At 41.5% G+C, this 23,410-nt stretch overlaps 2 protein-coding genes across 2 annotated transcripts in view; one reads left to right on the forward strand and one right to left on the reverse strand.

Moving 5' to 3' along the window:
• The window catches only part of Med12l (mediator complex subunit 12L), a 320,970-nt gene that overhangs the window by 87,542 nt on the left and 210,018 nt on the right, over window positions 1-23,410 (reverse strand). The gene's annotated exons all lie outside the window — the stretch shown is intronic.
• Window positions 5,975-6,982, forward strand: P2ry13 (purinergic receptor P2Y13). The gene has a single exon (XM_035451954.1). The coding sequence runs from the start codon at window positions 5,975-5,977 to the stop codon at window positions 6,980-6,982; it is 1,008 nt and encodes a 335-aa protein (XP_035307845.1).

Here is a 23,410-nt window from a genome sequence, read left to right on the forward strand (position 1 = left end):
GACACACGGATCAATGGAATTGAATTGAAGACCTTGATACTAACCTACACATCTATGAAGGCTGGGGCCCAAATATAATATTTCTAATAGGCCTCAACTCAATCCTAGGAACTCTAATCTCCTATTGTGTTTTAGATGTCAGCTGGTTACCTCCTGATGGCCTGGCCACAGTGGAGAATGGCACCTAGTTTGTGTAAAAACCTAGACCCTAGGTGGACCCACATCCATCCTGAGGGCTAGTGGGATGTACCCTTGTAGAATGTCTCAGGACTTGAGTATGTGCTTTCTAGGACTATCTGTAGGATTAAAGGAAATGTTTCCTAGTCAGTCTTATATACATGATAAGAGATATCTTCTGCCAGTATCCCTGCTTTTGGAGAGTTATTTAAGATGATGCTGGAATAAACCCATGGTCTCCAATATAGACTGAGAGCCCTCCTGAGATAACAAGATGTCTCTGTCTCATCCTTAACGCTACTGGGTAGCTAAGACTTCCCTCATCCATACTCCCCGGAGCTGTTTGGCTGGTTCTGATCGTAGCCCCAAAGTCCTGAATAGATGGCCTCTGTATCGTGGGACTGATACAGGCGAGACCACGGCATATGAAGACCTGATTTTTGACAAAGAAGCCAAAATTACACAATGGAAAAAAGAAAGCATCTTCAAGACATGGTTCTAGCATAACTGGATGCTGACATGTAGAAAAATGCAAATGGATCATATCTATCCCTATGCACAAACTTAAGCCCAAGTGGATTAAATCTCAATATAAAACCAACCACACTGAATCTGATAGAAGAGAAAGTGGGAAGTACCCTCAAATGGATTAGCACAGGAGACCACTTCCTAAATATAACACCAGTAGCACACACACAGACTCTGAGAGCAACAATCAATAAACGGTACCTCATGAAACTGAGAAGCTTCTGTAAGGTAAAGGAGATGATCAATAAGACAAAAACGGCAGCTTACAGAATAGGAAAGGATCTTCACCACCCCCATATCTAGGAGCAGGCTGATCTCTAAAATATATAAAGAATTCAAGAAACTAGACACCAAAATACCAAATAAGCCAATTAAAAATGGGATAAGGATCTAAACAGAATTCTCAACAGAAGCATCCCAAATGGCCAAAAGACATTTAAGGAATTGTTCAATATCCTTAGTTATCAGGGAAATGCAACTCAAAATGACTCTGAGATACCATCTTACACCTGTCAGAATGACTAAGATCAAAAACACCAATGACAACTTATGCTGGAGCGGATGTGGAGAAAGGGAGATACTTCTCCACTGCTGGTGGGAGTACAAACTTGTACAACCTCTTTGGAAATCAGAATAGCAGTTTCTCAGAAAATTGGGAATCACTCTACCTCAAGACTCAGCAATAGCACTCTTGGGCATAAACCCAAAGGATGAACAATCATACCACAAGGACATTTACTCAACTATATAGCAGCTTTATATATTATAGCCAGAACCAGAAAACAACTTAGATGCCCCTCAACTGAAGAATGGATAAGGAAAATGTGGTACACTGACACAATGGATTATTACTCTTCAGAAAGAAACAATGGCATCATGAAATTTGTAGATAAATGGATCAAACTAGAAAACAAAAAACAAAGAAATATCCTTGGTGAGGTAACCCAGACCCAGAAAGACAAACATGGTATGTATTCACTTGTAAGTCAATATTAGATGTAAAACAAAGAATAACCAGACTACAATTCACAACCCCAGGAAGGTAGGTAAAAAGGGGGAACTGTAAGAGGGACATACATGGAAGGTCCCATAAGGAAAAACAGTTAAGATCTCCTGGGTAAACTTGGAGGGGGATAGAAGGGTGAATGAGAGATGGGAACATGAGGGATCAAGAAGACCCAGTTGCAAAAGGGACAGAGGGGGACAACAATGAAAGAGTTATCTTGATAGAAGGAGCCATTATGGGGTTAGGGAGAAACCTGGTGCTAGAGAAATTCTCAAGAATCCACAAGGATGACCCCGTATTAGACTCCTAGCAATAGTGGAGAGGGTGTCTGAGTGGGCCCTTCCCTTTAATCAGATTAGTGACTTCCATAGTTGTCATCATAGAGCCTACATCCAGTAACTGATGGAAGCAAATACAGTGACTAGGACTGAACCGAGCTCCTGGAGTTCAGTTAAGAGAGGGAGGAGGGATCATATGAACAAAGGTGGTCAAGACCACGATGGGGAAAACCACAGAGACTGCTGATCTGAACTAGGAGGAACTCACAGACTATGAACTGCCAGCTGAGGAACCTGCATGGGAACAAACTAAACCCTCTGAATGTGAGTGATGGTCATGTGACTTGAGCTGTTGGGGTGGGGCCCTGCCAGTGGCACCAGTACCTATCCCAAGAGCTTTAACTGGCCTTTTGGAGCCCATCCCCTATGGTGGGAAACCCTGCTCAGCCTTCACACAGGAGGGAGGGACTTGTACATGCCTCAATTTGTATGCCAGACTTTGTTGACTCCCCAAGGAAGGCCTTTCACCCTATGAGGAGTGGATGGGGAGTGGGGATGGGGAAGGCTGGGGGTCAGGAGAAGGAGAGGGAGGGGATCAGGGGATGCTATGTAAAATGAAAAATAAATTTTAAAAAATGTTAGGGCCAGGAAGATGGCTCAGCTAATGAAATATGAAAATACAGAATTCAATCCATGGAACCCACATGTTGAAAAGAGAGAACTGACTCACTGAAGAAATAACACACACACACACACACACACACACACACACACACACACACACAAATAAATATGTATTTCACAAACAAAAGAATGTACCTTTGTGACCCTTGAAATGGACATTGCTAATCAGTTCCTCTTTTCAAAGTTTCCCACACTTGGCATTTTGAAATTTGAGCAAAATGTGATTTTTAGGTCTCATATTATGAAATTATCCTGTACAGAATTTCCTTTGTTTAAAGTGAAACTTTGAAGACCTTCATTTTTATATTGGATTGTAGGCTATGGAGAAAATCAAAATTAGTTATATAGGCTAAAATATTATACCTTAAAATTGTTTTTGCTAGGTTTTTATCCTCTTCTGAAGCAAAAAGATACATATTTAAATTATGGTCCATCACATCAGTGAAATTTGAACGTATTTCAGTCAAAGAGAAAACTTTTAAATTGTGACACCCATTCTGGAGATTAACCAAAGTTCCTAGGTATCAAAATGCATTCCATTTTAAAATATTCAAGTGTGGAATCTATGTATTCAGAATCCTAAAGAATGTTCTACTAGATCAAGCCCTGTAGATGGTCCAACTTTACAGCAAGCGTGTGGCAAGAAATATGAAGTGAAACTTGCCATAGATAGCCACACATCCTCCCTAAGGTCACCTAATTTCCTCTTTCCCTTCATCTGTCTGGCAGGCAAGCACACTGTCACACACGATAACTTTCCCCACACTTTGTGAGAATTAAACATTGGACACATCTTGGCCAAGCACTGATTCACAAAACTCTTTTTAGTCTCTAGAATGCAGGTGGTTTCCCAAAATGGCTTTCTCATAGTGGCATTCTGTATCTTCAAAATGGCAGTTCAGAAAACCAAAGCAATGACTGATTGGCATTTTTTCTTCTGATATGCTCAGTGCTAGCAACCATCCACTTCCCTAACATTCCCATTAAGTAGATGATACCTTCAAACTTGATACATGAGGAAAAGATGTACAGCTCCTTAAAACATTTGTTTAGCCTTACTATCAAATGATAGAAAGGTCCAGGGACAGTAGCTCCCACTTCTTAGAAAATGTGGCACGTTATATCCCAGAGATCTGGGGAATCAAAAGACAGACAACAATGCCTGCAGAAATAAATAGACTACTCCTCTTCATACAGACTTCTCCCAAGATATCCTGTAGGGTACGGAAGGTACCCTGATTTTCAAATCGTACCTTATCCTCTTGCTTGGTTGTAAATGATACTGTTTTCTCCATCGTTTAAACTCCTATTGTTACAGATGAGGTATTGGAAAACGTCACTGAACCATGAATAATAAAAAATAAATAAATTTGGGGGCTGAAGAAATACTACAGCAGTTAAAAGCATGTTCCAGGGTTTGAGAGAAGGCTCAGTGGTTAAGAGCACTGGTTGCTCTTCCAGGGGTATTGAGTTCAATTCCTACCAACCACATGTTGGCTCACAACCACTTGTAATGAAAGCTGGTGCCATCTAGACTCCTGTCTATATAAGAAATAAATCTTAAAAAAAAAAAAAAACAAGACTCTAAAAGGGAAAAATGCATGGACCCCCGAGAATGGGAAGGGCCAGGATCTCCTGAGCTAATTAGGAGCATGAGGGTAGGGGAGAGGGAGCTGCCAGAATGAGAGGAGGAGAAGAGGAGGGGAGAGGAGGAAATGGAGGAACAGAAATGTTGAGTTGGGGGAAGAATAGAGGAGAGCAGGATGAGAGATACCATATCAGAGGGCGCCATTATAGGTCCGAGGAGAGATCTGGCACTAGGGAGATTTCCAGAGATCTACAAGGATGACACAAACTGACAATCTAGGCAATGGTGGAGGGGATAGCCTAAATGCCCTTCCCCTATGATGAGACTGATGACTACTTTTTATGCCATCCTAGAGCCCTCATCCAGTGGCTGATGGAAGCAGAGGCAGACACCCACAGATATGCACTGAACTGAACTCTGGAACCTAGTTGTGGAGAGAGAAGAATCTTCATTCAAAGAGGTCGTTGGTACCAGGCTGGTGAAACCCACAGAAACAGCTGGCCTGAACAAGGGGGAACACATCGACCCAAACTGCTGTCTGTGACGCCAGCAGTGACTGATCCAGACCCCTGAACATGGATGACAATGAGAAGGCCTCTGTACTCTAGGGGGCCCCTGGTAGTGTATTAGTATTTTTCCCTGGTGTAAGAAGGGACATGTCTTGGCCTGGACACATGGGGGAGGGCCTAGGCCTGGCCCAGGATGATGTGGTGGACTTTGGGGAGCCCCCGTCGAGGGCCCTACCCAGCCTGGGGAGTGGTGGGTAGATAGGGTGGGGGTGAGGTGGAAGGTTGGGGGAGAGTGTTAGGTGGGGGGAGGGAGAGGGAGAAGGGATTGACATGTGAAGCAAGCTTGTTCCTAATTTGAACTAATAAAAAAAATTACAAAACAAAGAAAGCATGTTCCAGGCACCCACTTCAGGTGGCTCATAATTGCCTGTGACTCCAGCTCCTGGCAATCCAACAAATCTGGTCTCTGTGTGTACCTGCATAAGTATGCACCCCCTATACATACAACTAAATATAATAAAATATCACAAACGGTAGGAATGTGGCTGAGTGATGGCGTACCTGCTGAGCCAGTAAAAGTGCTGGGTCCTCAGCACACACAAACCAGTAACTACCACTGGCCAGTGCTCCTAAGCGCTAAAGATAAAGAGGTTCTAGAAAATATGGGTATTACAGAAGCCCACAAGTAAAAATGAGGAAGGAAAGCCAGTATAAGAAAGCAGAACCTTTACTGCACAAGCTATTCCTGGGTTGCGCTAATGACTGTCACAATACATACAGCTGAGTATCTTCCCAAACAAAGGTCAGTTTCAATTTTTTCTTATGAATGTCCTTGCTATGATAGATAGAATGTGGCTAATTTTTTAAAAAATTCTAAATATAATATTCTATAAATATAGACTATAAGAATAAGGTACTGCATAATATGTGACAACCTAGCCGGTACTCCTCTTACTTCTTAAATTGGGTACTATTATTGTAATGTAATAAGTAGTACTTGCTATTTGGATTTCACAAAGGTATAAATTAATAGGACATTTAAAAAGACCAAAAATAAGATATATGCTCAAAATGTTCCAGCCCAAAATCGTATCTATTGAATGTGTTAAATAATGCAGTTTGTTTTTACAAAAAGTAGTATTTGCCAAGTCATGAGGGCTGTTTGTTTTCATTTGTTTATGTGCATGTTTATTTATAATAGCTGATGCTTGAGACAGCCAATACCACTGTGATGCAGGGCTTCAACAAGTCTGAGAGGTGCCCAAGAGATACTCGGATGACACAGCTGGTGTTCCCAGCCCTCTATACTGTGGTCTTCTTGACTGGCCTCCTGCTGAACACCTTAGCCCTCTGGGTGTTCATTCACATCCCCAGCAATTCTACTTTCACCGTCTACCTCAAAAACACTCTGGTGGCAGACTTGATAATGACACTAATGCTTCCTTTCAAAATTCTTTCCGATTCACACCTTGGACCCTGGCAACTCAGAGGATTTGTGTGTATCTTCTCTTCTGTCATCTTTTATGAGACCATGTATGTTGGTATCATAATGCTGGGCCTCATTGCCTTTGACAGATTCCTCAAGATCATCAGACCTTTTAAGAATTTGTTTGCAAAAAAACCTGCTTTTGCAAAAGCAGTCTCAATTTCCATCTGGGTCCTGATGTTCCTCATCTCCTTTCCAAACATGATCTTGAACAACAAGGAGGCAACACCATCGTCTGTGAAGAAGTGTGCATCCTTGAAGAGTCCTCTGGGGCTGGTATGGCATCAAGTAGTCAATCAAGCATGCCAGTTCATTTTCTGGACTGTGTTTATTCTGATGCTTCCGTTTTATGTGGTGATTACCAAAAAAGTATATAATTCCTATAAAAAGTTTACAAGTAAGGAGAACAAACACAAAAGGGTGGAGATGAAAGTATTTATTGTCATAGCCGTGTTCTTTGTCTGCTTTGCCCCACTACATTTTGTCAGAATTCCATATACCTACAGTCAAACCAATAAGACTGACTGTAGATTAGAAAACCAACTGTTTATTGCTAAAGAAATAGCTCTCTTTTTGGCTACAACTAACATTTGTATGGACCCATTAATATACATTTTCTTATGTAAGAAGTTCACAGAAAGGGTACCATGTATGAGAGGGAGAAGGATGGCAGCATCAAGCCAAGAGCACCACAGTAGTCATACAGACAACATCATCCTAGCCTGACAACATCTCCCACATAGTAATTCTACTCATAGCTTTACTTCTATTTAAGGATGGGACTTAAAAAAGATCATCTGCTTGGAGACTTCATGTAAGCCTTTCAGGAAAAGGGGGAACAAACATTTTCCTTCATTTTATTGTCCTAGAATATGGACAAGATTGTACACACTTTAACTACACAGATATATTTATAAGCAGGATGAATTAACATTAAGAGAATGTTGACGAAACCAAATGGCCACTAGATGTCATCTTTTGAAGAGCATTCACGAAATATAGAAAACATTAATGGGTAATAGGTATGCCTAAAATATGAACAAACAAAAAACCTCCCTCCTAGTGACCATCTCACATTCACCATAAAACATTATGGTGAATTTTATAGCATTCAGAATGCTGATACTTGTGGGCATAAATCAATAAACTTGCACATCCAACACCTGTGGAAGGAAGCCTAACATAGGAGCTGTAAGAGATGCAGTCTGAGCAACCAAAGTGGGTCAAAATGATCCCAGGAATCCCCAGATTTTTTTTCCTTGTAAGTGCAAAGGGCTTTTGCTGCATCTCAGCAGTCCACCAGAAGAGGCACGTGCTACAGGCAAAGCCAGCAAACAGCCATGTGCAATCTAGGAGGGGGAAGATGATGTTAGGGCCGGGTCTTCTTGTACATGTTCTTATACTAGTTTGCTGTGATTCTGGACCACAATTCCCAAAGACAGGGTTCTTAAAAATACAGATACGTCAAACATTTTTTGCTATCTTCTGAAACCCCCCCCCCCACACACACACTGCAGACAGGATATACTAACCTTGGTGCATATAAGCAATGGAATGGTTGGCCTGTGTTTGTTAATACCCGTGTGGGAAGATTTTTCAAAGCCTGATTCATTCTATTTAGGCCCATATGCTTTTCTGGATCTCTTTGTGGGTTTAAATAAAAGTAAAGTATGTTTTTCTGGAATTGTGCATGGTGCCGTTGACCTTTTCTAGAGAACATCAGGACTCTGCCTCTAACCCTGCCTACAAGATGAAGTCTCCACTTCTCCCACCCCCCATGGCCTCAAAGGCCACGGAGGTAAGAGACCCTCCTTGCCTTTATGGAATCATCTGCTAACAGCACTTCTATTCCTTGACCTTTACACTCTGCTTAATATGCCGTGATTTTGCCCTCACTCCACTGTGCACATAACCTTCCATCTGACTCATCTTGAAAGTTCCTATCTATAGTGAAACCCAGAGTTGCTATCGCTTACTCCATGTAATCTCAAATGCCCACTCCTACCCCAGCCCCAATCACTTCCTCACCTGCATGGCATCATTTATCACATTGCTTTGTGATAATTTGTTTGAATGCATCTACCCCTTAAATAGACTAGCTATATTTTGAGGACAGAGAAAGTTTCATTGTTTAATTAATAAATGTTAATAAATGTTTGCTAAAACAAATCAAAGGGGGCATTTATTTATTTATTTTATTTATTTGTTTATTTATTTATTTTTTGAGACAGGGTCCTACTATTTGATCTGGTTGTCCTGGAACTCACAAAGATCTGCCTGCCTCTGCCTCCCAAGTACAGTGCTTGGATTAAATGCATGCACTACCATACCCAGCTCAAACACGTCTTCCTATAATGCACTAGAAAAGTAAAAGGAATGCCATCTCCATTCATTTATTACCATAAGACTGGGCTTCCAGGGTGGGTACTACCATTCTGCAGTAGAACCCTGTTGCAGGATATTTGATCACACCGTGAAACCAGAGACTATATTAATAAAAATCAACCTTGGATCAGGAAACAGAGCCAGGAACTCATTGACAGGAATTAGTCATAGTGAGTAAGCAGGAGCCAAGAAGATGAACAAAGATATGCACAAGAGGGAGTAGGGGGGGGGGACCTGGAGTTTCTCCTTCTTTTTTGTTTAGAATGGCTGGAGAGACACTTTTCGTGCTGGGTCTCCAGCCAAAAAGGAAGGTCAGTTGGTTGCTTCTCAGGCTCTCTTAGCTAGCAGGTTTTCACCTCACCATCTGACTCCTGAGTCTTTATTGGTAAATAGAACAATAGAGACTTGGTTACAAACTACATTTGGCATCGGCAACAGAGCCAGCACCAGTGGGACTGTAAATCCCACCAGTGTTATAACATTTAGGCATTTGTACTGACCTATCTTTGGAGTTCTGAAAGGATACTGCCATTAAGAGAACTACCTGGGCCCTTTCACTATTCCCTTTTAAAATAGCCCTGCCCACCTCCCATTCCCCCTCTCTGCTTCTCTCTCTCTGTGTGTGCTTCTCTCTCTCTTTGCTTCTCTCTCTCTCTCTCTGTGTCTCTCTGTCTCTCTCTCTCTCTCTCTCTCTCTCTGTCTCTCTCTCTCTCTCTCTCTCTCTCTCTCTCTCTCTCTCTCTCTCTCTCTCTCTCTCTCTCTCCACTCTCCCCGCTGCTCTCCTGTCCCCTTTTTATGATCCTTTCCTTTAAGAAATCCTTCCACTTTCTCTCTCAAGCCACTTTTTATTTTTTATTTTTTTAAATTACAACAAGGCCTGGGCCTGAGTTTCTGGGTGCTGACTGCAGGGCCATGAACAGTAGTTTAACAATAGATTTAACTAAGATGACAGAAAAACAAATGAACCCTAGCATTTATAAGATCCTGGATTTGTTCCCCAGCACTGGGATGAAAAAAGAATGATTTTAAAATGGAGACTAAACAGCTCACCACTTCAATTTTAAGACAACTGACAAAATGTTTTAGTTATTCATCTTTGGGTAAGTCAAACCTGTAACTGCTGCATATTATAAATTCCAGAGCTCTCCTTTAGACTGATTCTTGGTCTCTCTGATAAAACAGTGAAACGGTCCCTATTGTTGCACACATCACTAAATCAACAGTACTGTTACATAGCACATTACAGTCACAACACTCTAACACTGTGTGACACATAACTGCATCTGAGTCACATTAGTAATAACAATCCATACTTGGTAGTATAACCTATATAATTTATCTCTGATGACAATTTCAATCTCCTGGACATGGACTTACAGCTAATACAATTTTAAGAAAGATATTTCCAGACATGATTTCAATAGCAAATCTATGCTTCACTCCATTATGGTGGATTGCTTAGTCAAGCATTGTGGTGCATACCTGTATAACCCCAACACAATAGAGTCTCTGTGGGGAATCACAGTCAATACTAGCTTTTCTAGGTGGCAAAACAATAGCAACAGAAGCATGGCCAAGAACCTAGAGGAGAGGTGTACTAATCCTGTTTTAAGGTTACATTCTCCAAGCAAAACTGTCATTCTCCAAGCAAAACTGTCAAAACTGTCGAGGCAAACCCTAAACTCCAGAATACTTATGAATGGGGTGATGGAACTTGGCCATAAACAAGTAGAAAAGAGTGAAAAGAAAGCAGAGTAGGGCCAATCCTTTGGAAACATCACCATGTACTCCTGTCCTTTCCTTCAGTTCCCCCAGAGGCCTAATCTGTACTAGACCTTTCTTAATAAACTTCAAAACTGCTTTCAAATAACAGCAACTCTGATTTGGTATGTGAGCTGAACTCACAGCAAAATTGAGGGCTTTTGTCTAAAGCCAAGACACAATTATTTGCACTGGATAATTATGGTGAGGCCTCCAAATATCTTCTATGAGGAGAAACGATGGACTGTAATTACCGTACAGGGCAACATTCTGGAGAAACCACAGGAAGTTACTCTAATGTTGGAATGGGTGTGGGGCAGAGACGCAGTGAGAATTCTCAGATCAGAGAAGTTAGTAGGATGATACTGATAAAAGTCATTCTACAGAGTGGAGCTCCACAAGTCAGCTAGCACACATTTTTTGCCGGAGAAATCACCCACAACAGAACAGCCCAGGCCAAAGCAGTGTCTACTATCCCAGGGGGAAAATTTTTTACAAGATACTAGTCCCCATGAGCGCAGAATTTACAAATTATTTCAAGGGCCTAAGAACAGACCTGAACTTCTTGAACTTCATATGGAAACCCAGCATGTGTAATAAAAGCATAGACATATGAGCTAGAAAAGTCGGATGTTTAGCGGGGCACCAGAATCAGATTGCTAGCCACACCTCGAGTTCCTGGTTCAGTGTTTCAGTTAGGATTAGTGTAAGCTTCCTGATGATAGTGGAGTCACTGCCCCAAGTGTCTGTTAAGGCCACACTTCTCATTGAAACTCTCTGACAACCCAGCTCTCATGGGACACACATAATCCCACTTCCTAAAGCCAGGATGCTGAGGCAGGAGGATGAATTTGAGGCCAGTCTGGTCTACAGAGAGAGTTACACAGTTCAGACCAGCCTGAGCCACATAAAAACAACTGACTCTGCCAGGCGTTGGTGGTGCATACCTTTAATCCCAGCACTTGGGAGGCAGAGGCAGGCAGAGCTCTGTGAGTTCGAGGCCAGCCTGGTCTCCAGAGCGAGTGCCAGCATAGGCTCCAAAGTTACACAGAGAAACCCTGTCTCGAAAAACAAACAAACAAACAAACAAACAAACAAAAAACAAACAAACAAAAAAACCAACTAACTCACTGCACAGCCATATTGCAAATGAGTGGTTGGGAGCTGGATTAATCAACCGGTGACAAAGCAACATTATTAATAAGAGAGCAGGGCAGCTACAAGGTGAGAGCCAAGGACTGACGACCCGGGAAGCTTATACCTCATTTAAGGGCCATCAGTTATTTAATACTAAATGCTGACACTGAAGGTGATTTTGATTGCTAGCTGGTAACAATACAGTGGACAAGCTCGGAGCTTTGAAAATAAGGCGAATGCATTACATAATACTTACCATTAAACGGGCATGAAGACAAAACTTTCAACACATTCTATCATTTATCAGTCCTAGGAAGCCGATAAAGTGTTTCCATTATCTTCATTTTAGAGAAGAAGTTGAGAAACAGAGAGGATAGGTAACTTGCATAAAGTCACACAGCTCACAAGCAGCATGGCTGAGGACCTAAATAGGACTCTGGCTTTTAAACCTATCTTAGATGACATAATATTCTCAAGAAAAAGCACAACTTCAATTTATTAATCTATGCCGGGTATCTTTTGTAACTTCCATAGCTACTCCCACACTCCCTGCATCCCTCAAAACAAGGTCTTCGTGTGTGGGCTACAGGCTGCCCAGGAACTGCAGGCTAATGAGCTCAGACCCATAAGTTAACAAGGACCTCCCATCCCAGGACCTTTCCACCCTACCCCCATGCTGGAATTCCTGTAGTGCCAGCACTGTGCTGCTGAGCACTTGAAAAGGACGACTGCTGTTGTTGCTGGTGTGTGTGTGTGTGTGTGTGTGTGTGTGTGTGTGTGTGTGTGTGCGCGCGCGCGCGAGAGGAGAGAGAGAGAGAGAGAGAGAGAGAGAGAGAGAGAGAGAGAGAGAGAGAGAGCATTTATATGGGCACACATGAATGTGCACATGGAGGCCTGAGGTTACTTCAGAACATCTTCCTTGATCACTCCCCATATATATATATATATATATATATATATATATATATATATATATATATATATAATGGCATGGTCTTTGCTGAGCCCAGACTTACCATTCAGGCTACTCTGGCTAGCCAGCTCTGGAATTACAGACAGACCACCATGCTTATCCAGCTTGTATGTGGGTTCTGGAGATCCAAACTCCTGCTTTACCTGGAACCACCTCCCCTGCCCTCTCCCCTTGCTAATTATCACTACACTCTTGAAGTAGATATTAAGTGTTTGCCTGTTGGTGAAAGGGAATAAGAAAGCAAAAGTAGAAAGAGGACAGACCTCATGACATTGGTGTGCATCCCTTTGATGACAAACACAGATACAGCTCATACTGACACCTACACAAGTGGACTCAAGACCAGGACCTCCACTGCTCTGGGCACATAGCCTCTGTGTGAGGGCAAACAGAATTCCTCTAAGGCTGACATCAACCCCACTGGTGAAAGGTGAGGAAGTGGCCCTCTGGAAAGGAAAGGGGGAGAAGCCGACATGTAAATGAGTTTCAACACCCTCTGGAAGAAGAAAGTGTCAATCCTGGCACCCTTTGCTAGCTGGGTGTCCCGCCAGCAAATAAAAGCCCCAAATTGGATTCAATTGCTCACTAGGCGGTCATCCTGTAGGTGCTGGGCACAAGGCAGGTCTCTGAAGCTGCACCCAGGTAAGGAATGCAGACCACAATGAGTGGGAGGTGCTGTGTGAGGCATCTTTATCCAACCACAGAAGCTCAGAGGTTTGAAAAGAAGATGAATTTCAAATAGAGGAATTGAAGAAGGGCTCAGAGGATATGAACATTTGAGCTAGAACTTGAAGGGAAACAGATGACTTAGAGGATGCTGTGCAGCACACAGTGGGGGGGGGGGTGGTCCTGCATGGTTTCTGAAGACCCTGAGACAGGTCACAGCCACAGGGGTATGACGCAGCGGCATCCCATCAACAAAGAAAGTGAGCTGAGAGAAGCACAGAACAAGTTCCCGGGCATCTGGGCTTCTCTAATGAGCCACTTTGGTTTCTGAGATGGGGAACCACATCTCTGGGGCTGTGTTTCTGGGGAAGCTTGTGCATCTTAAAGACTCTCAATTGAACTGAAAGAGCCACTGAGGCTAGGAGATCATCTTTCATCTGTACAGGCTGGAGCAGAGGGAGAGAGTGGGAGAGAGGCAGATCCCTGACGGTCAGACCAGGGAAGGGCCACAGAGAATGATAAATGTGTGCATGCACACCTCTGTGTGTTTGCTTCATTTTAAATAAAGTTGGTTAACTATTGCTGTCTGTTGTGTATGAAATATTTTCCTGCCTTGTAATTCTTTAATTGTTAGACAAAGCAAACCCCATCCAGACACCCTAGATAGTAGCATGGGGACTTGAGGCATTTTCAAGGGGGATAAGTTTTGAGTTCAGAGCCCAAGGTTACTTAGGGAATTCTACATACAGTATGTTTCTGATTAATATGTAACACATGTTCTCAAAGGGCTCATCATAAGTGCAGCCATACACCTCCAACTTGAGTCAACTGCTATAGAGGCCCTAAGATTGGGTGAAATATTGATTCATGAAGAAAGACAAACTGCATATTTGTGGTATTGCCAATTTGAGTTATCACTGAGAAATCATGTCAGGAAGTCAAGGACACAAAGGCATTATGTGAACAGAAGCTGAAGACAGGGCTGGGTTAATCTGGCAAGGAGCTTTTCTGAGAAAGGAAAAGAGAGAATCAGATAACCTCATCAGCCCTGTTGCACAAGTCTCACAGACAGACCAAACAAGAGAAGAGGAACAGAAGATGAATCAGGGTTGGGGTGTGGAAAGTCCAAAGCACAGGAGACTAAGGGACAAGAGAGACTGAAGAAGGAAGTGACAGTCATAAAAAGCATACTTTCTCAGAAGGTCAAGGTAACTTAAAAGAGGCAGTTGGTGGTGCTCCAGTTTGTAAATGGATAATGAGAGCACAGGCTTAACACTTATCTTTCCAAAAGTGATAACTCCATTTGAGAGATGCAGGTGACTGCATTCCCCAAGAAATACAAACAGACCAAAGGTACCAATAAAATGTTTTACCCTTATAAATGCTCTATGAGGAATGAATATAAGCTCCCATCTTTGGCTACCGGACTATTGAGAATGGATCCCAATAAATTAGAATAGGAGGAGAAATGGTTGAGGCGTTGATTTCACCAAGCCTTGATTGTCTCTAAGATAAAGATGTTTAGTTTGTCGCTGACCTTACCGGAGAGACTTACCGGTATGAGGGATGTGAAGCAGAGGAGAGCAGGGAACCACACCATGCCAGATTCTGTAGTAAGTGTTGTTCTTGCTTCTATTTAGACCCTACTTTCATGTCAAGAATCCTGGAGAAATCCTGGAGATGGACTTGAGAGGGTCAATGGATCTCTCTGTCCCTCTTCCAAATGTGGCCATATTGAGTAAATTCCCATTTTCTGCCTTTCACTATTAATTTGATTCCTTTACTTGGCTTACTGAGGACAGGCAGCCAGTCTGGCTTGTTGGGGCACAGTCTGTGATCCCTAAGTTCAGCAACAACCTCAGACAAGAGAACCAGCCTGAGTCACATAATAGGTATGTCACCATTTCAGGCATCCATGTTACTTGAGTCCTGACTCCCCATCTCTAGTCTTGGAAGTATTTGCAAAAGAAGAGGGGAGGAAAGCTAGAGAATAAAGAAAGAAAGGGAAATGTCAGACCATCAAGAAAGAATAGGGCAGATGTTAAAACAAACAAACAAACAAAAAGAGTAATAAAGGAGAGAGACAAAGGTAAGACTATGAAAGACATCGGAAACTCAATTTCAGACTTCAAAAATATATGTAATTTGGCCTTGAAAAAAATACATATTTCACTCAGCGCTCAAACTTCTGCTACTCCCGTAATAAAATTCAAACTAATAACATCATATCCTGAAGCATAGGAATAGAATGTTGTACCTTTGTTACAAGGTGAGTTTTTTGAATATGATTTCACTCAGAAGTATCTTTCTCAAGCAAATTTATCTAATGTATAACTGAAAGTTCTTTTGAAATGTTGACATTCCTGTCAAGAAAGATAACAAAGTATGTTCAAGGACTCCCTGGCTCATCACTAGAGGGAAACTGAAGCTTTCTAAAGGCAACCAAAATGCTAAAGGGAAACCGTAACTTCTGAATTGAGGATTTTCACCTTTAATCATCTCAAATTCCCAAGCATAAAGACATACTTGCCTCCCCCATTAATTTCAGTTACCATACCTATGCCTTCCAACAATAAAAATATTCTATTGTTCCTGGAATAGCAACCAAATTGCAAACAACATAATAACTTCCCTGTATATATTATCCTACTTCAGTTAAAGGCATCTCATGCCTAAGAAGACACTGAAGCTGAAGACCTCACACAAAGTAAAAATGCTATGAAGTAGACACTGGGATCCAAACTGGAGTTTACCTGATCCCAGTTACCAGTTTTGTCACAGCCCAACATTTAAAAACTGTAAAAAAAAACAAGAAGAGATTAAAGAGTATAAGTCTAAAGCAAGATTTCTACAACAGAGGATGGACAGGATGCCAAGCCTAGAAGAGAATTACAAGGAGAGGACAAGAGCAGACTTGAGTATCTCCAGACTCAATCTCCAAAGCTTCTGTCCCCTTTAATCAACCACTGCAAATGATGTTCCCATACCAGAAAAGGTTAAGGGCTTTATGTAAAGCAGACCTAATAATCACAAATCATTTCCAGAGATTAAACATAGTAATTCAGGCCTAGGGACCCAAAGATATCAATCTAGTCGAAGGAATATTAAAGGGTTTGTAATAATTACACTCAGCACAAATGTACAGCTACTAGATTTGAGCTGTGGAATCACCTTATATACAGAACAGTGAGATCCTTTGAGGGTTTCACTGCAATCCTCTTAACATGTTCTGATTACAGGAAAAGACAAGGATATTCATAAGCAATCACATGGCACACTTGGAAGACTAAGATGGGAGAAGTGACATAAATTCAATGCCAGATTGGAGTACATAGGGGAATTCTGCTTCAAACAAACAAACAAACAAACAAACAACCTAAGGGCCAAGACCAGTCACCTGAAGCAGTGCTTCACTTTCTTCCTCGATTGTCTTTGTCATTGTGTTAATAGTCAAAGGACTCTGAGTCCTTTACATGTACATTTTCCTTAGGAACTTGATGGAGAAAAGGAGTCTACAATGAAACACTATGCCTTCTAAAACTATACAGAGAATACTTTCCCAGCTTGACACCAAGGCACAGAAACCAGGAAGGAGCAATAAGAAAGTGCTATGGCACAAAGCAACAGTGTTTCACAGAGAATGAGTTATGGTGGGAATGAAGAGCTCACTTCAGAAAAGAGAAAATGTTATCAACAGTGTTACTGATTCTACCTTCTCTTCCTGAGTGTCCCTTTAAGAATATATCATGGAAAAGCAATCCAAATGTCTGTGATTAAACCAGGTTTTCCTTTTATAGACACCAAACACAACAGAACTTGAGCAAGTCACACAAAATCTAGAAGAAAAGGTCAATTTACTTCTATTGAATTTTTACTTAGTGATCAATAAGCATCCCTTTGCTTGTGACACATAGGGTAGATCTAGCTAAACAGAAGGAGCCAATTTCCCTACAAAGATTTAAAAATTGTAAAACACAAGAAGAGATTAAAGAGTATAAGTCTAAAAAATCATAAATCTAAATGTAAAGTATAATGACTGACTAGATTCCACAAAATTTAAGATAATACTAAGTACTGAATTTAATACAGACAATATTTCCAAATACTGGCTTCACCATAAGTATGATAGCAAACAGTAGTATAACAATTTTTAAAAAGATTTTATTATGTATACAACAATCTGCCTGCATGTATGCCTGCAGGCCGGAAGAGGGCACTGGATCTCATTATAGATGCTTGTGAGCCACCATTTGGTTGCTGGGAATTGACTCAGGACTCTGGAAGAGCAGTCAGTGCTCTTAACCTCTGAGCCACCTCTCCAGCCTCCTAACAAGAAAATTTTAAAGCACATCATTGGGCCAGTGAGAAGGCTCAGTGTTAAGAGTGCTGGTTGCCAGAGCACAAGACCTGAATTGGATGGCTGGAACTCACATGGTGGAGAGAACTAACTCTGGCAAGGCATCAACTGGCCTGAACATGTGGGCCATGTCATGTAAGAAACTAAACACACAAATACACAGAAATTAATTAAGAAAAATGTCTTTGGTTGGAAATGCATTCATGTACAAGCCATTAAAAGTGTTAGGCTTGTTACAAATTCTACAGCTTTAAACACACACACACACACACACACACACACACACACACACACACACACACACACACGGTAATGTATACAGTGATTTATGTGCATGTGTGTAGTCTATATGTAAAAAATGTTTAACAATTTGGAAATTTAGATGAAATACAGTGAAACCCTCTCTCAACTTGTACAATTTACTTACCATACTTAAAAACAATGTTAGGAGGGCACAGTCAGTACAGAGCTTGCCTTATAGCACAATCCTTAGTTACATACCCAGCACCCATGTCAAACAGTGTGTGTCATCTCTGCTAGGGAGGAAGCGGCAGCAGGATCACTAGGGCATGCTGGTTCCAGGTTCAGTGAGAGACTGACTCTGTCTCAAAAAGTAATGCAGCAGACAACCAATGGAGATCTAAGGCCCAAACACACTCAGAGCCACACACCCACAAACAATATTAGAAGGCATTAAAGTCACCATCAATGTTAAAACACTGTGGGTAGCATGAGATGACTCAGCAAATAAAGTCACTTTTCACTGACCCCAAGGACATGAGTTTTATCCCTGAGACCCGAAAGGTAGAAGGACAAAAATGACTCCCAAAATTTGTCCTCTGTCCTTCACATCACTAACTACAAATAAGAATAAAATATATATTTTTTAAAAAGTGTAACGTTCTATTTTTTAATCATTGAGGATATTCACACACACACCCCTACCTATATTAAAAGTGAATTTGCTAAAGGAGCTGCCTGTTATGTTACTGGATGATCTTCTAATGAATCATTAAGGTAATTATTGCTATGAAGACTCCTGGAGCCTTACAAAATGTAAGGCTTGTTATAAAAACGAATAGAAAAACACTAAAGACTTACACAGATTTACCTTTCAGTGTCATGAATAGTAACAGAGGTATGAGCTAGCTGCTAGCTGCTCTTTCCACCAAAGCCCATTCAATTCCTTCGGGTCTGAACGTGTATGATTTCCTTTTTGGAATGTTAGGAAAGACCAGCTTTAACAGGTCCTAACTTGACAGTAGAGCATACAACATTTTTAAGACTAATGCATGAAGACTATCACATGTTAACTTTTTCATTACTAGATTGAATTTCCATCACCAGGCATGAAGTGTGGAAATACTGTCCCCAAAGGGGTCTGCTTATGTACCAAGGAAGGACATACTTGTCTTCCCCAAACTCACAATGAGATGGAACACAGCCTATTCCTCCCCAATAGTCAACAAGCAGACACTACCAGGATGGAGCAGATGCCATAACAGACTGCTCTGTGTTCTCTCAGAGATCAGGCCTCCATTTCAGTTTCCTGAGAAAAAGGCACGAATAAAGGACAATCAATCCCCCAAACCCCCAACAGCAAGGAGGCCTGGCACATGCAGCACTGGCCAGGCCAGAACTGAGACAGCCTCCACAGCAGCTCAAGGACAGGGCCTGGGACTTGTCCAGGCCTGCCCCCAAACAGTAAACTTTAGCCCTGACCAGCCCCAAACTAGCCTCAGTCAATTAAAATGTATTAATATGACTGCCACTTGCTTAAGCCAATCATGTCTAAAATGACCTAACTTCCTTAGACAATCCCCTCAGTAAGGCTTAAAAAAAAACTCCCATCTCCTTTTCCGGGTCAGTCATCACCATCTTGCCTTTGTGTAGAGTGGTCAGCCCCAGCATGCTGGGAAAAAAAAAAAAGACTCTGCTTTTGCATTGGATTTGGTCTCTTGGTGGTCTTTGGGGTCTGGACTCAGGGCACAACACATTCTTCAGCGCCTATTTCCAACTCCACTATCCTTATAAGGGAGGACCTACTGTTACTGAAAAAGGAGGTGCGCGCGTGCTCGTGTGTGTGTGTGTGTGTGTGTGTGTGTGTGTGTGTGTGTGTGTGTGTGTGTGTGTGTGTGTGTGTGTCATTTGAGGCAGGAAATAGAACTTTTTATTCTTGTAACAGAAGCTTGCCAACTACACATCCCAATATACTGTCTACTGTGATTTAAGACCCCTCAAATCTGCAGAGAAATCAATGCTCACACTTGTAAGGGGGCAGCAGAACATATGCTCCATTTGAACTAAAGCATTTAAGATTCAGCAGTTAGCTGTACTGGCAATAAGATTTCAAACCATGGACAGCACATTATTTGTTATTTATCATCATGCTGAGAGATGGCGTGCTGGCTAATCTTATGTCAACATGACACCCAAATTAAAGGTATCTGAAAGGAGGGAACCTCAGTTGAGAAAATGCTTCTATGATGAGGTGTCCACCCTTGACCAGCAAGAAAGACACCACACCGAGGAATCTTCTTTAACACAGTTTAATCGGGAACCTCTTTGCTTTTACCGTGTATAATGGCGGTGGCGTGGCCCCGGGCCGAGGGAGACGGGGCCTGATATAGTCTACATCTACCAATCACCTAACCCTATGTGGCGCGCCAGGATAGGTTGTCTCCAAGCAGAATTAAGAGGATACATGACCTTTACCAAATTTGGAGTTGTTTACCACAGAGAGCGCTCGCCGTCGGGCTGGCGGAGGGCGGAAACCGACGCCATCTTTTGGGTGCGGTATTCTGCAGCTCCCTACACTATGAGATCCAGGTGTAAGGCATCTTCTTAATTAGTTATTGATGGGAGAGGGTCTAACACATTGTGGGTGGTGCCATCCCTGGGCTATTGGTCCTGGGTTCTATAAGAAAGCAGGCTACCAGATGGTGGTGGCAAATGCCTTTAATCCCTGCACTTGGGTGGTGGAGGCAGGCAGATATCTATGAGATCAAGGCCATTCTGGTCTACAGACTGAGTTCCAGGACAGCCAGAACTATTACAAAAAAAAAAAAAAGAAGAAAGAGGAGGAGGAAGAAGAAGAAGAAAGAAGAAGCAGAAGGAGGAGGAGGAGAAGGAGAAGAAGAAAAGAAGAAGGAAGAGTGGAGGAAGCAGCTGAGAAACCCCTGAAGGGCAAGCCAGTAAGCACTCCACCTCCAAGGTTTATGTTTGAGGAGGCTCCTGCTTCCAGCTTCCTTCCCTGTTTGAGTTCCTTTCCCGACTTCCTTTAATGATGAACAGCAATATGGAAGTGTAAGCCAAATAAACCCTCTCCTCCCCAACCTTCTTTTTGGTTATGGTGCTTCATTGCATGATAGAAACCCTAAGACAGATGGCAAAGAGTTTATTTAAAAAAAGAACCAGAGTCCCCAAACGAGGTATACAAGGTACAACTCCTCTAGCTCAAAACTGGATTCAAATGTCATGGGTAAAATCTACAGAGAAGTAAAGTTTGCAAAGGTTCAAGTCTAAGTAAGAGTTTTTTATAGATCCAGAAAACTCTTATCTTAAATAAGACTAAGCCATTATTAGCCATTATTGGCTAATTTTTCCTCGGAGTACTATCCTAGAAATAGTTACTACTCACTGCAACTCCCCACCTTAAACTTAAGGGAAACATCAAGCTGTGCTGGGTTTTTTTTTGTTTTGTTTTGTTTTGTTTTTGTCTGTTTAGGAAGTGGCAAAAGAAAATAAAAATAGGCCAACAACCCAGATATAATAATTTAACACAGTTTCCTGTAAAACACAGGAGGAAAACCTACTAAAGCATACCTTATTTTTAATCTCTAACAGTTACTAACTTTAAATTTCTAACAGTATTTTTATTTCTTCTCACCCATGATAATAATAGGTTTTTAATTTATTTGGTTAATTTTTCTCATGTAGCTATATGACATTTATTTATTTTGGGAGTATCTGGGAGCAGGGAAGTATGTGTCAGAGCACACATGTGGAGACCAGCAGGCAAATTGCAAGACAATTTTCTCTCCCATATGGGTACTGAGAATCAAACTCAGGTCATTAGGCTTCGTGTTCAGCACTTTCACTTAAGGAGCCTTCTTGACAGCCATCATTTGGCAAAAATCTTTATTGATTTGTTTAAACATTACATATAAAGAAAACTAAACTTTGTTGTTGTTGTCTGTTTGTTTGAGACTGGTTCTTTCTACATAGCCCCGGATGTGCTGAAACTAAGTAGACCAGGCTGGTCTGGAACTCACAGAGATCTGTCTGTCTCTGCCTCCCAAGTGCTGGCAGTAAAGGCTCATGCCACCATGACTGGCTAACACTGAAGTTTCTATATGAAAGTTTTGAAATTATTCAGAAATACAATTTTAATTTGATAATATAAATGTACCATTATGGAATACTTTTAAGCAGAATAAGTCAAGGAAGGTGGTGAATACTTATAACCCTGACACACAAGACAGTCTTGAGCTCAAGGCAAGCTTAGCTTCACAGGATGTTTAAGGTCAACTGTAACAAATGGACATCTTATCTAAAAAGTAAACCAATTAATAATACACAAAATGCATATTTAAAAATTCATTTATTGTTTTTCTATGTATATATTTTGGAGACAGGGTTTTACAAGTAGCTCTGGCTGTCTGGAACTCACTGGCCTCAAACTCAAGACAGACATCTGCCCCTGCCTCCAGAATGCTGTGATGAAAGGCATATGCCATTACACCCAGTCCACAAAAAAGGCAATATAAGGAATTATCTTTTGTGAGAAAATACCTTTCAAGACAGTCAGTGTACCTATCCTCTAAGCTTAATTTAAAATATTTTGAATAGTTGTATTTGTGAGTGTGTCTGTGTGTAAAAACAGGTCTACAGATTTTATTAGTCTGGAGTAAAACTACAGGTTTTCTTTTCTTTTTTGTTTTTGCTTTTGTTTTTCCAGACAGGGTTTTTCTGTGTAGCTTTGGAGCCTATCCTGGCACTCGCTCTGGAGACTAGGCTGGCCTCGAACTCACAGAGATCTGCATGCCTCTGCCTCCAGAGTGCTGGGATAAAGGCGTGCGCCACAAACCCCTGGCTAAAACTACAGGTTTTCAAAGTTAACAATTACTACTACAAACACAATTAGTCTTACTTATGTAATATTTGCAACAGTGTTTTTGAAGGATTTCCCTTTAATAAATATATATCAGGTCATCAAGATAGCTTAGTGTGTAAAGGCATTTACTTTTGAGTCTGACAAGAATACTAGTGTGCATACACTACCCAACACACACACACACACACACACACACACACACACACACATACACTCGCAAGCACAAACTCATGCTTATACATGAGTGTGTATATATATTCTTATTTCTCTTAATGGTGAATTTAGTCAGCAAATGGTGATAAAACACATTATCTTCTAAATAGCAATAGAAAACCTAATGATTAAAAAAAATCTACACAGACCTGAACATCTGAGCTGATTAATGAGATCCACCCTGAGACTTCATTCCCCCACTCCTCACCCTGGCTTCTGACACTGGCCCATCCCTCTGGGTACCCTTCAGGTGAATCACCCCAGATTCCTGTTGGTTCAGGAAATACTCTTCCCCGGTCTCCAAATCTCACCTCTCTCCAATGTGAGTCATATACATTAGCAAGAGAGCAAGTTGCTCCAGTTGTTCGTGGGCAGGTAGGTTTGAAAGGTGCCCCAAAGGACAATCTCAACAGGGCAGCAGAGTACCCACTTCTCTTCTCTGGCAGAACAACAACAACAACAAAAATGCAGATTTCAAATGCCTTACCAGAAAATTTACTTCACTGCCAACCTGAGTTTTGAGATTTACTCCTACTTAAGAAATGA

Source organism: Cricetulus griseus (genome assembly GCF_003668045.3).
Source record: "Cricetulus griseus strain 17A/GY chromosome 1 unlocalized genomic scaffold, alternate assembly CriGri-PICRH-1.0 chr1_0, whole genome shotgun sequence".
NCBI classification, from domain to species: Eukaryota; Metazoa; Chordata; class Mammalia; order Rodentia; family Cricetidae; genus Cricetulus; species Cricetulus griseus.

What these genes read in the sequence shown, in the direction of transcription:
- P2ry13 (XM_035451954.1), top strand. Translation starts at nt 5,975, where the DNA reads ATGCTTGAGACAGCCAATACCACTGTGATGCAGGGCTTCAACAAGTCT.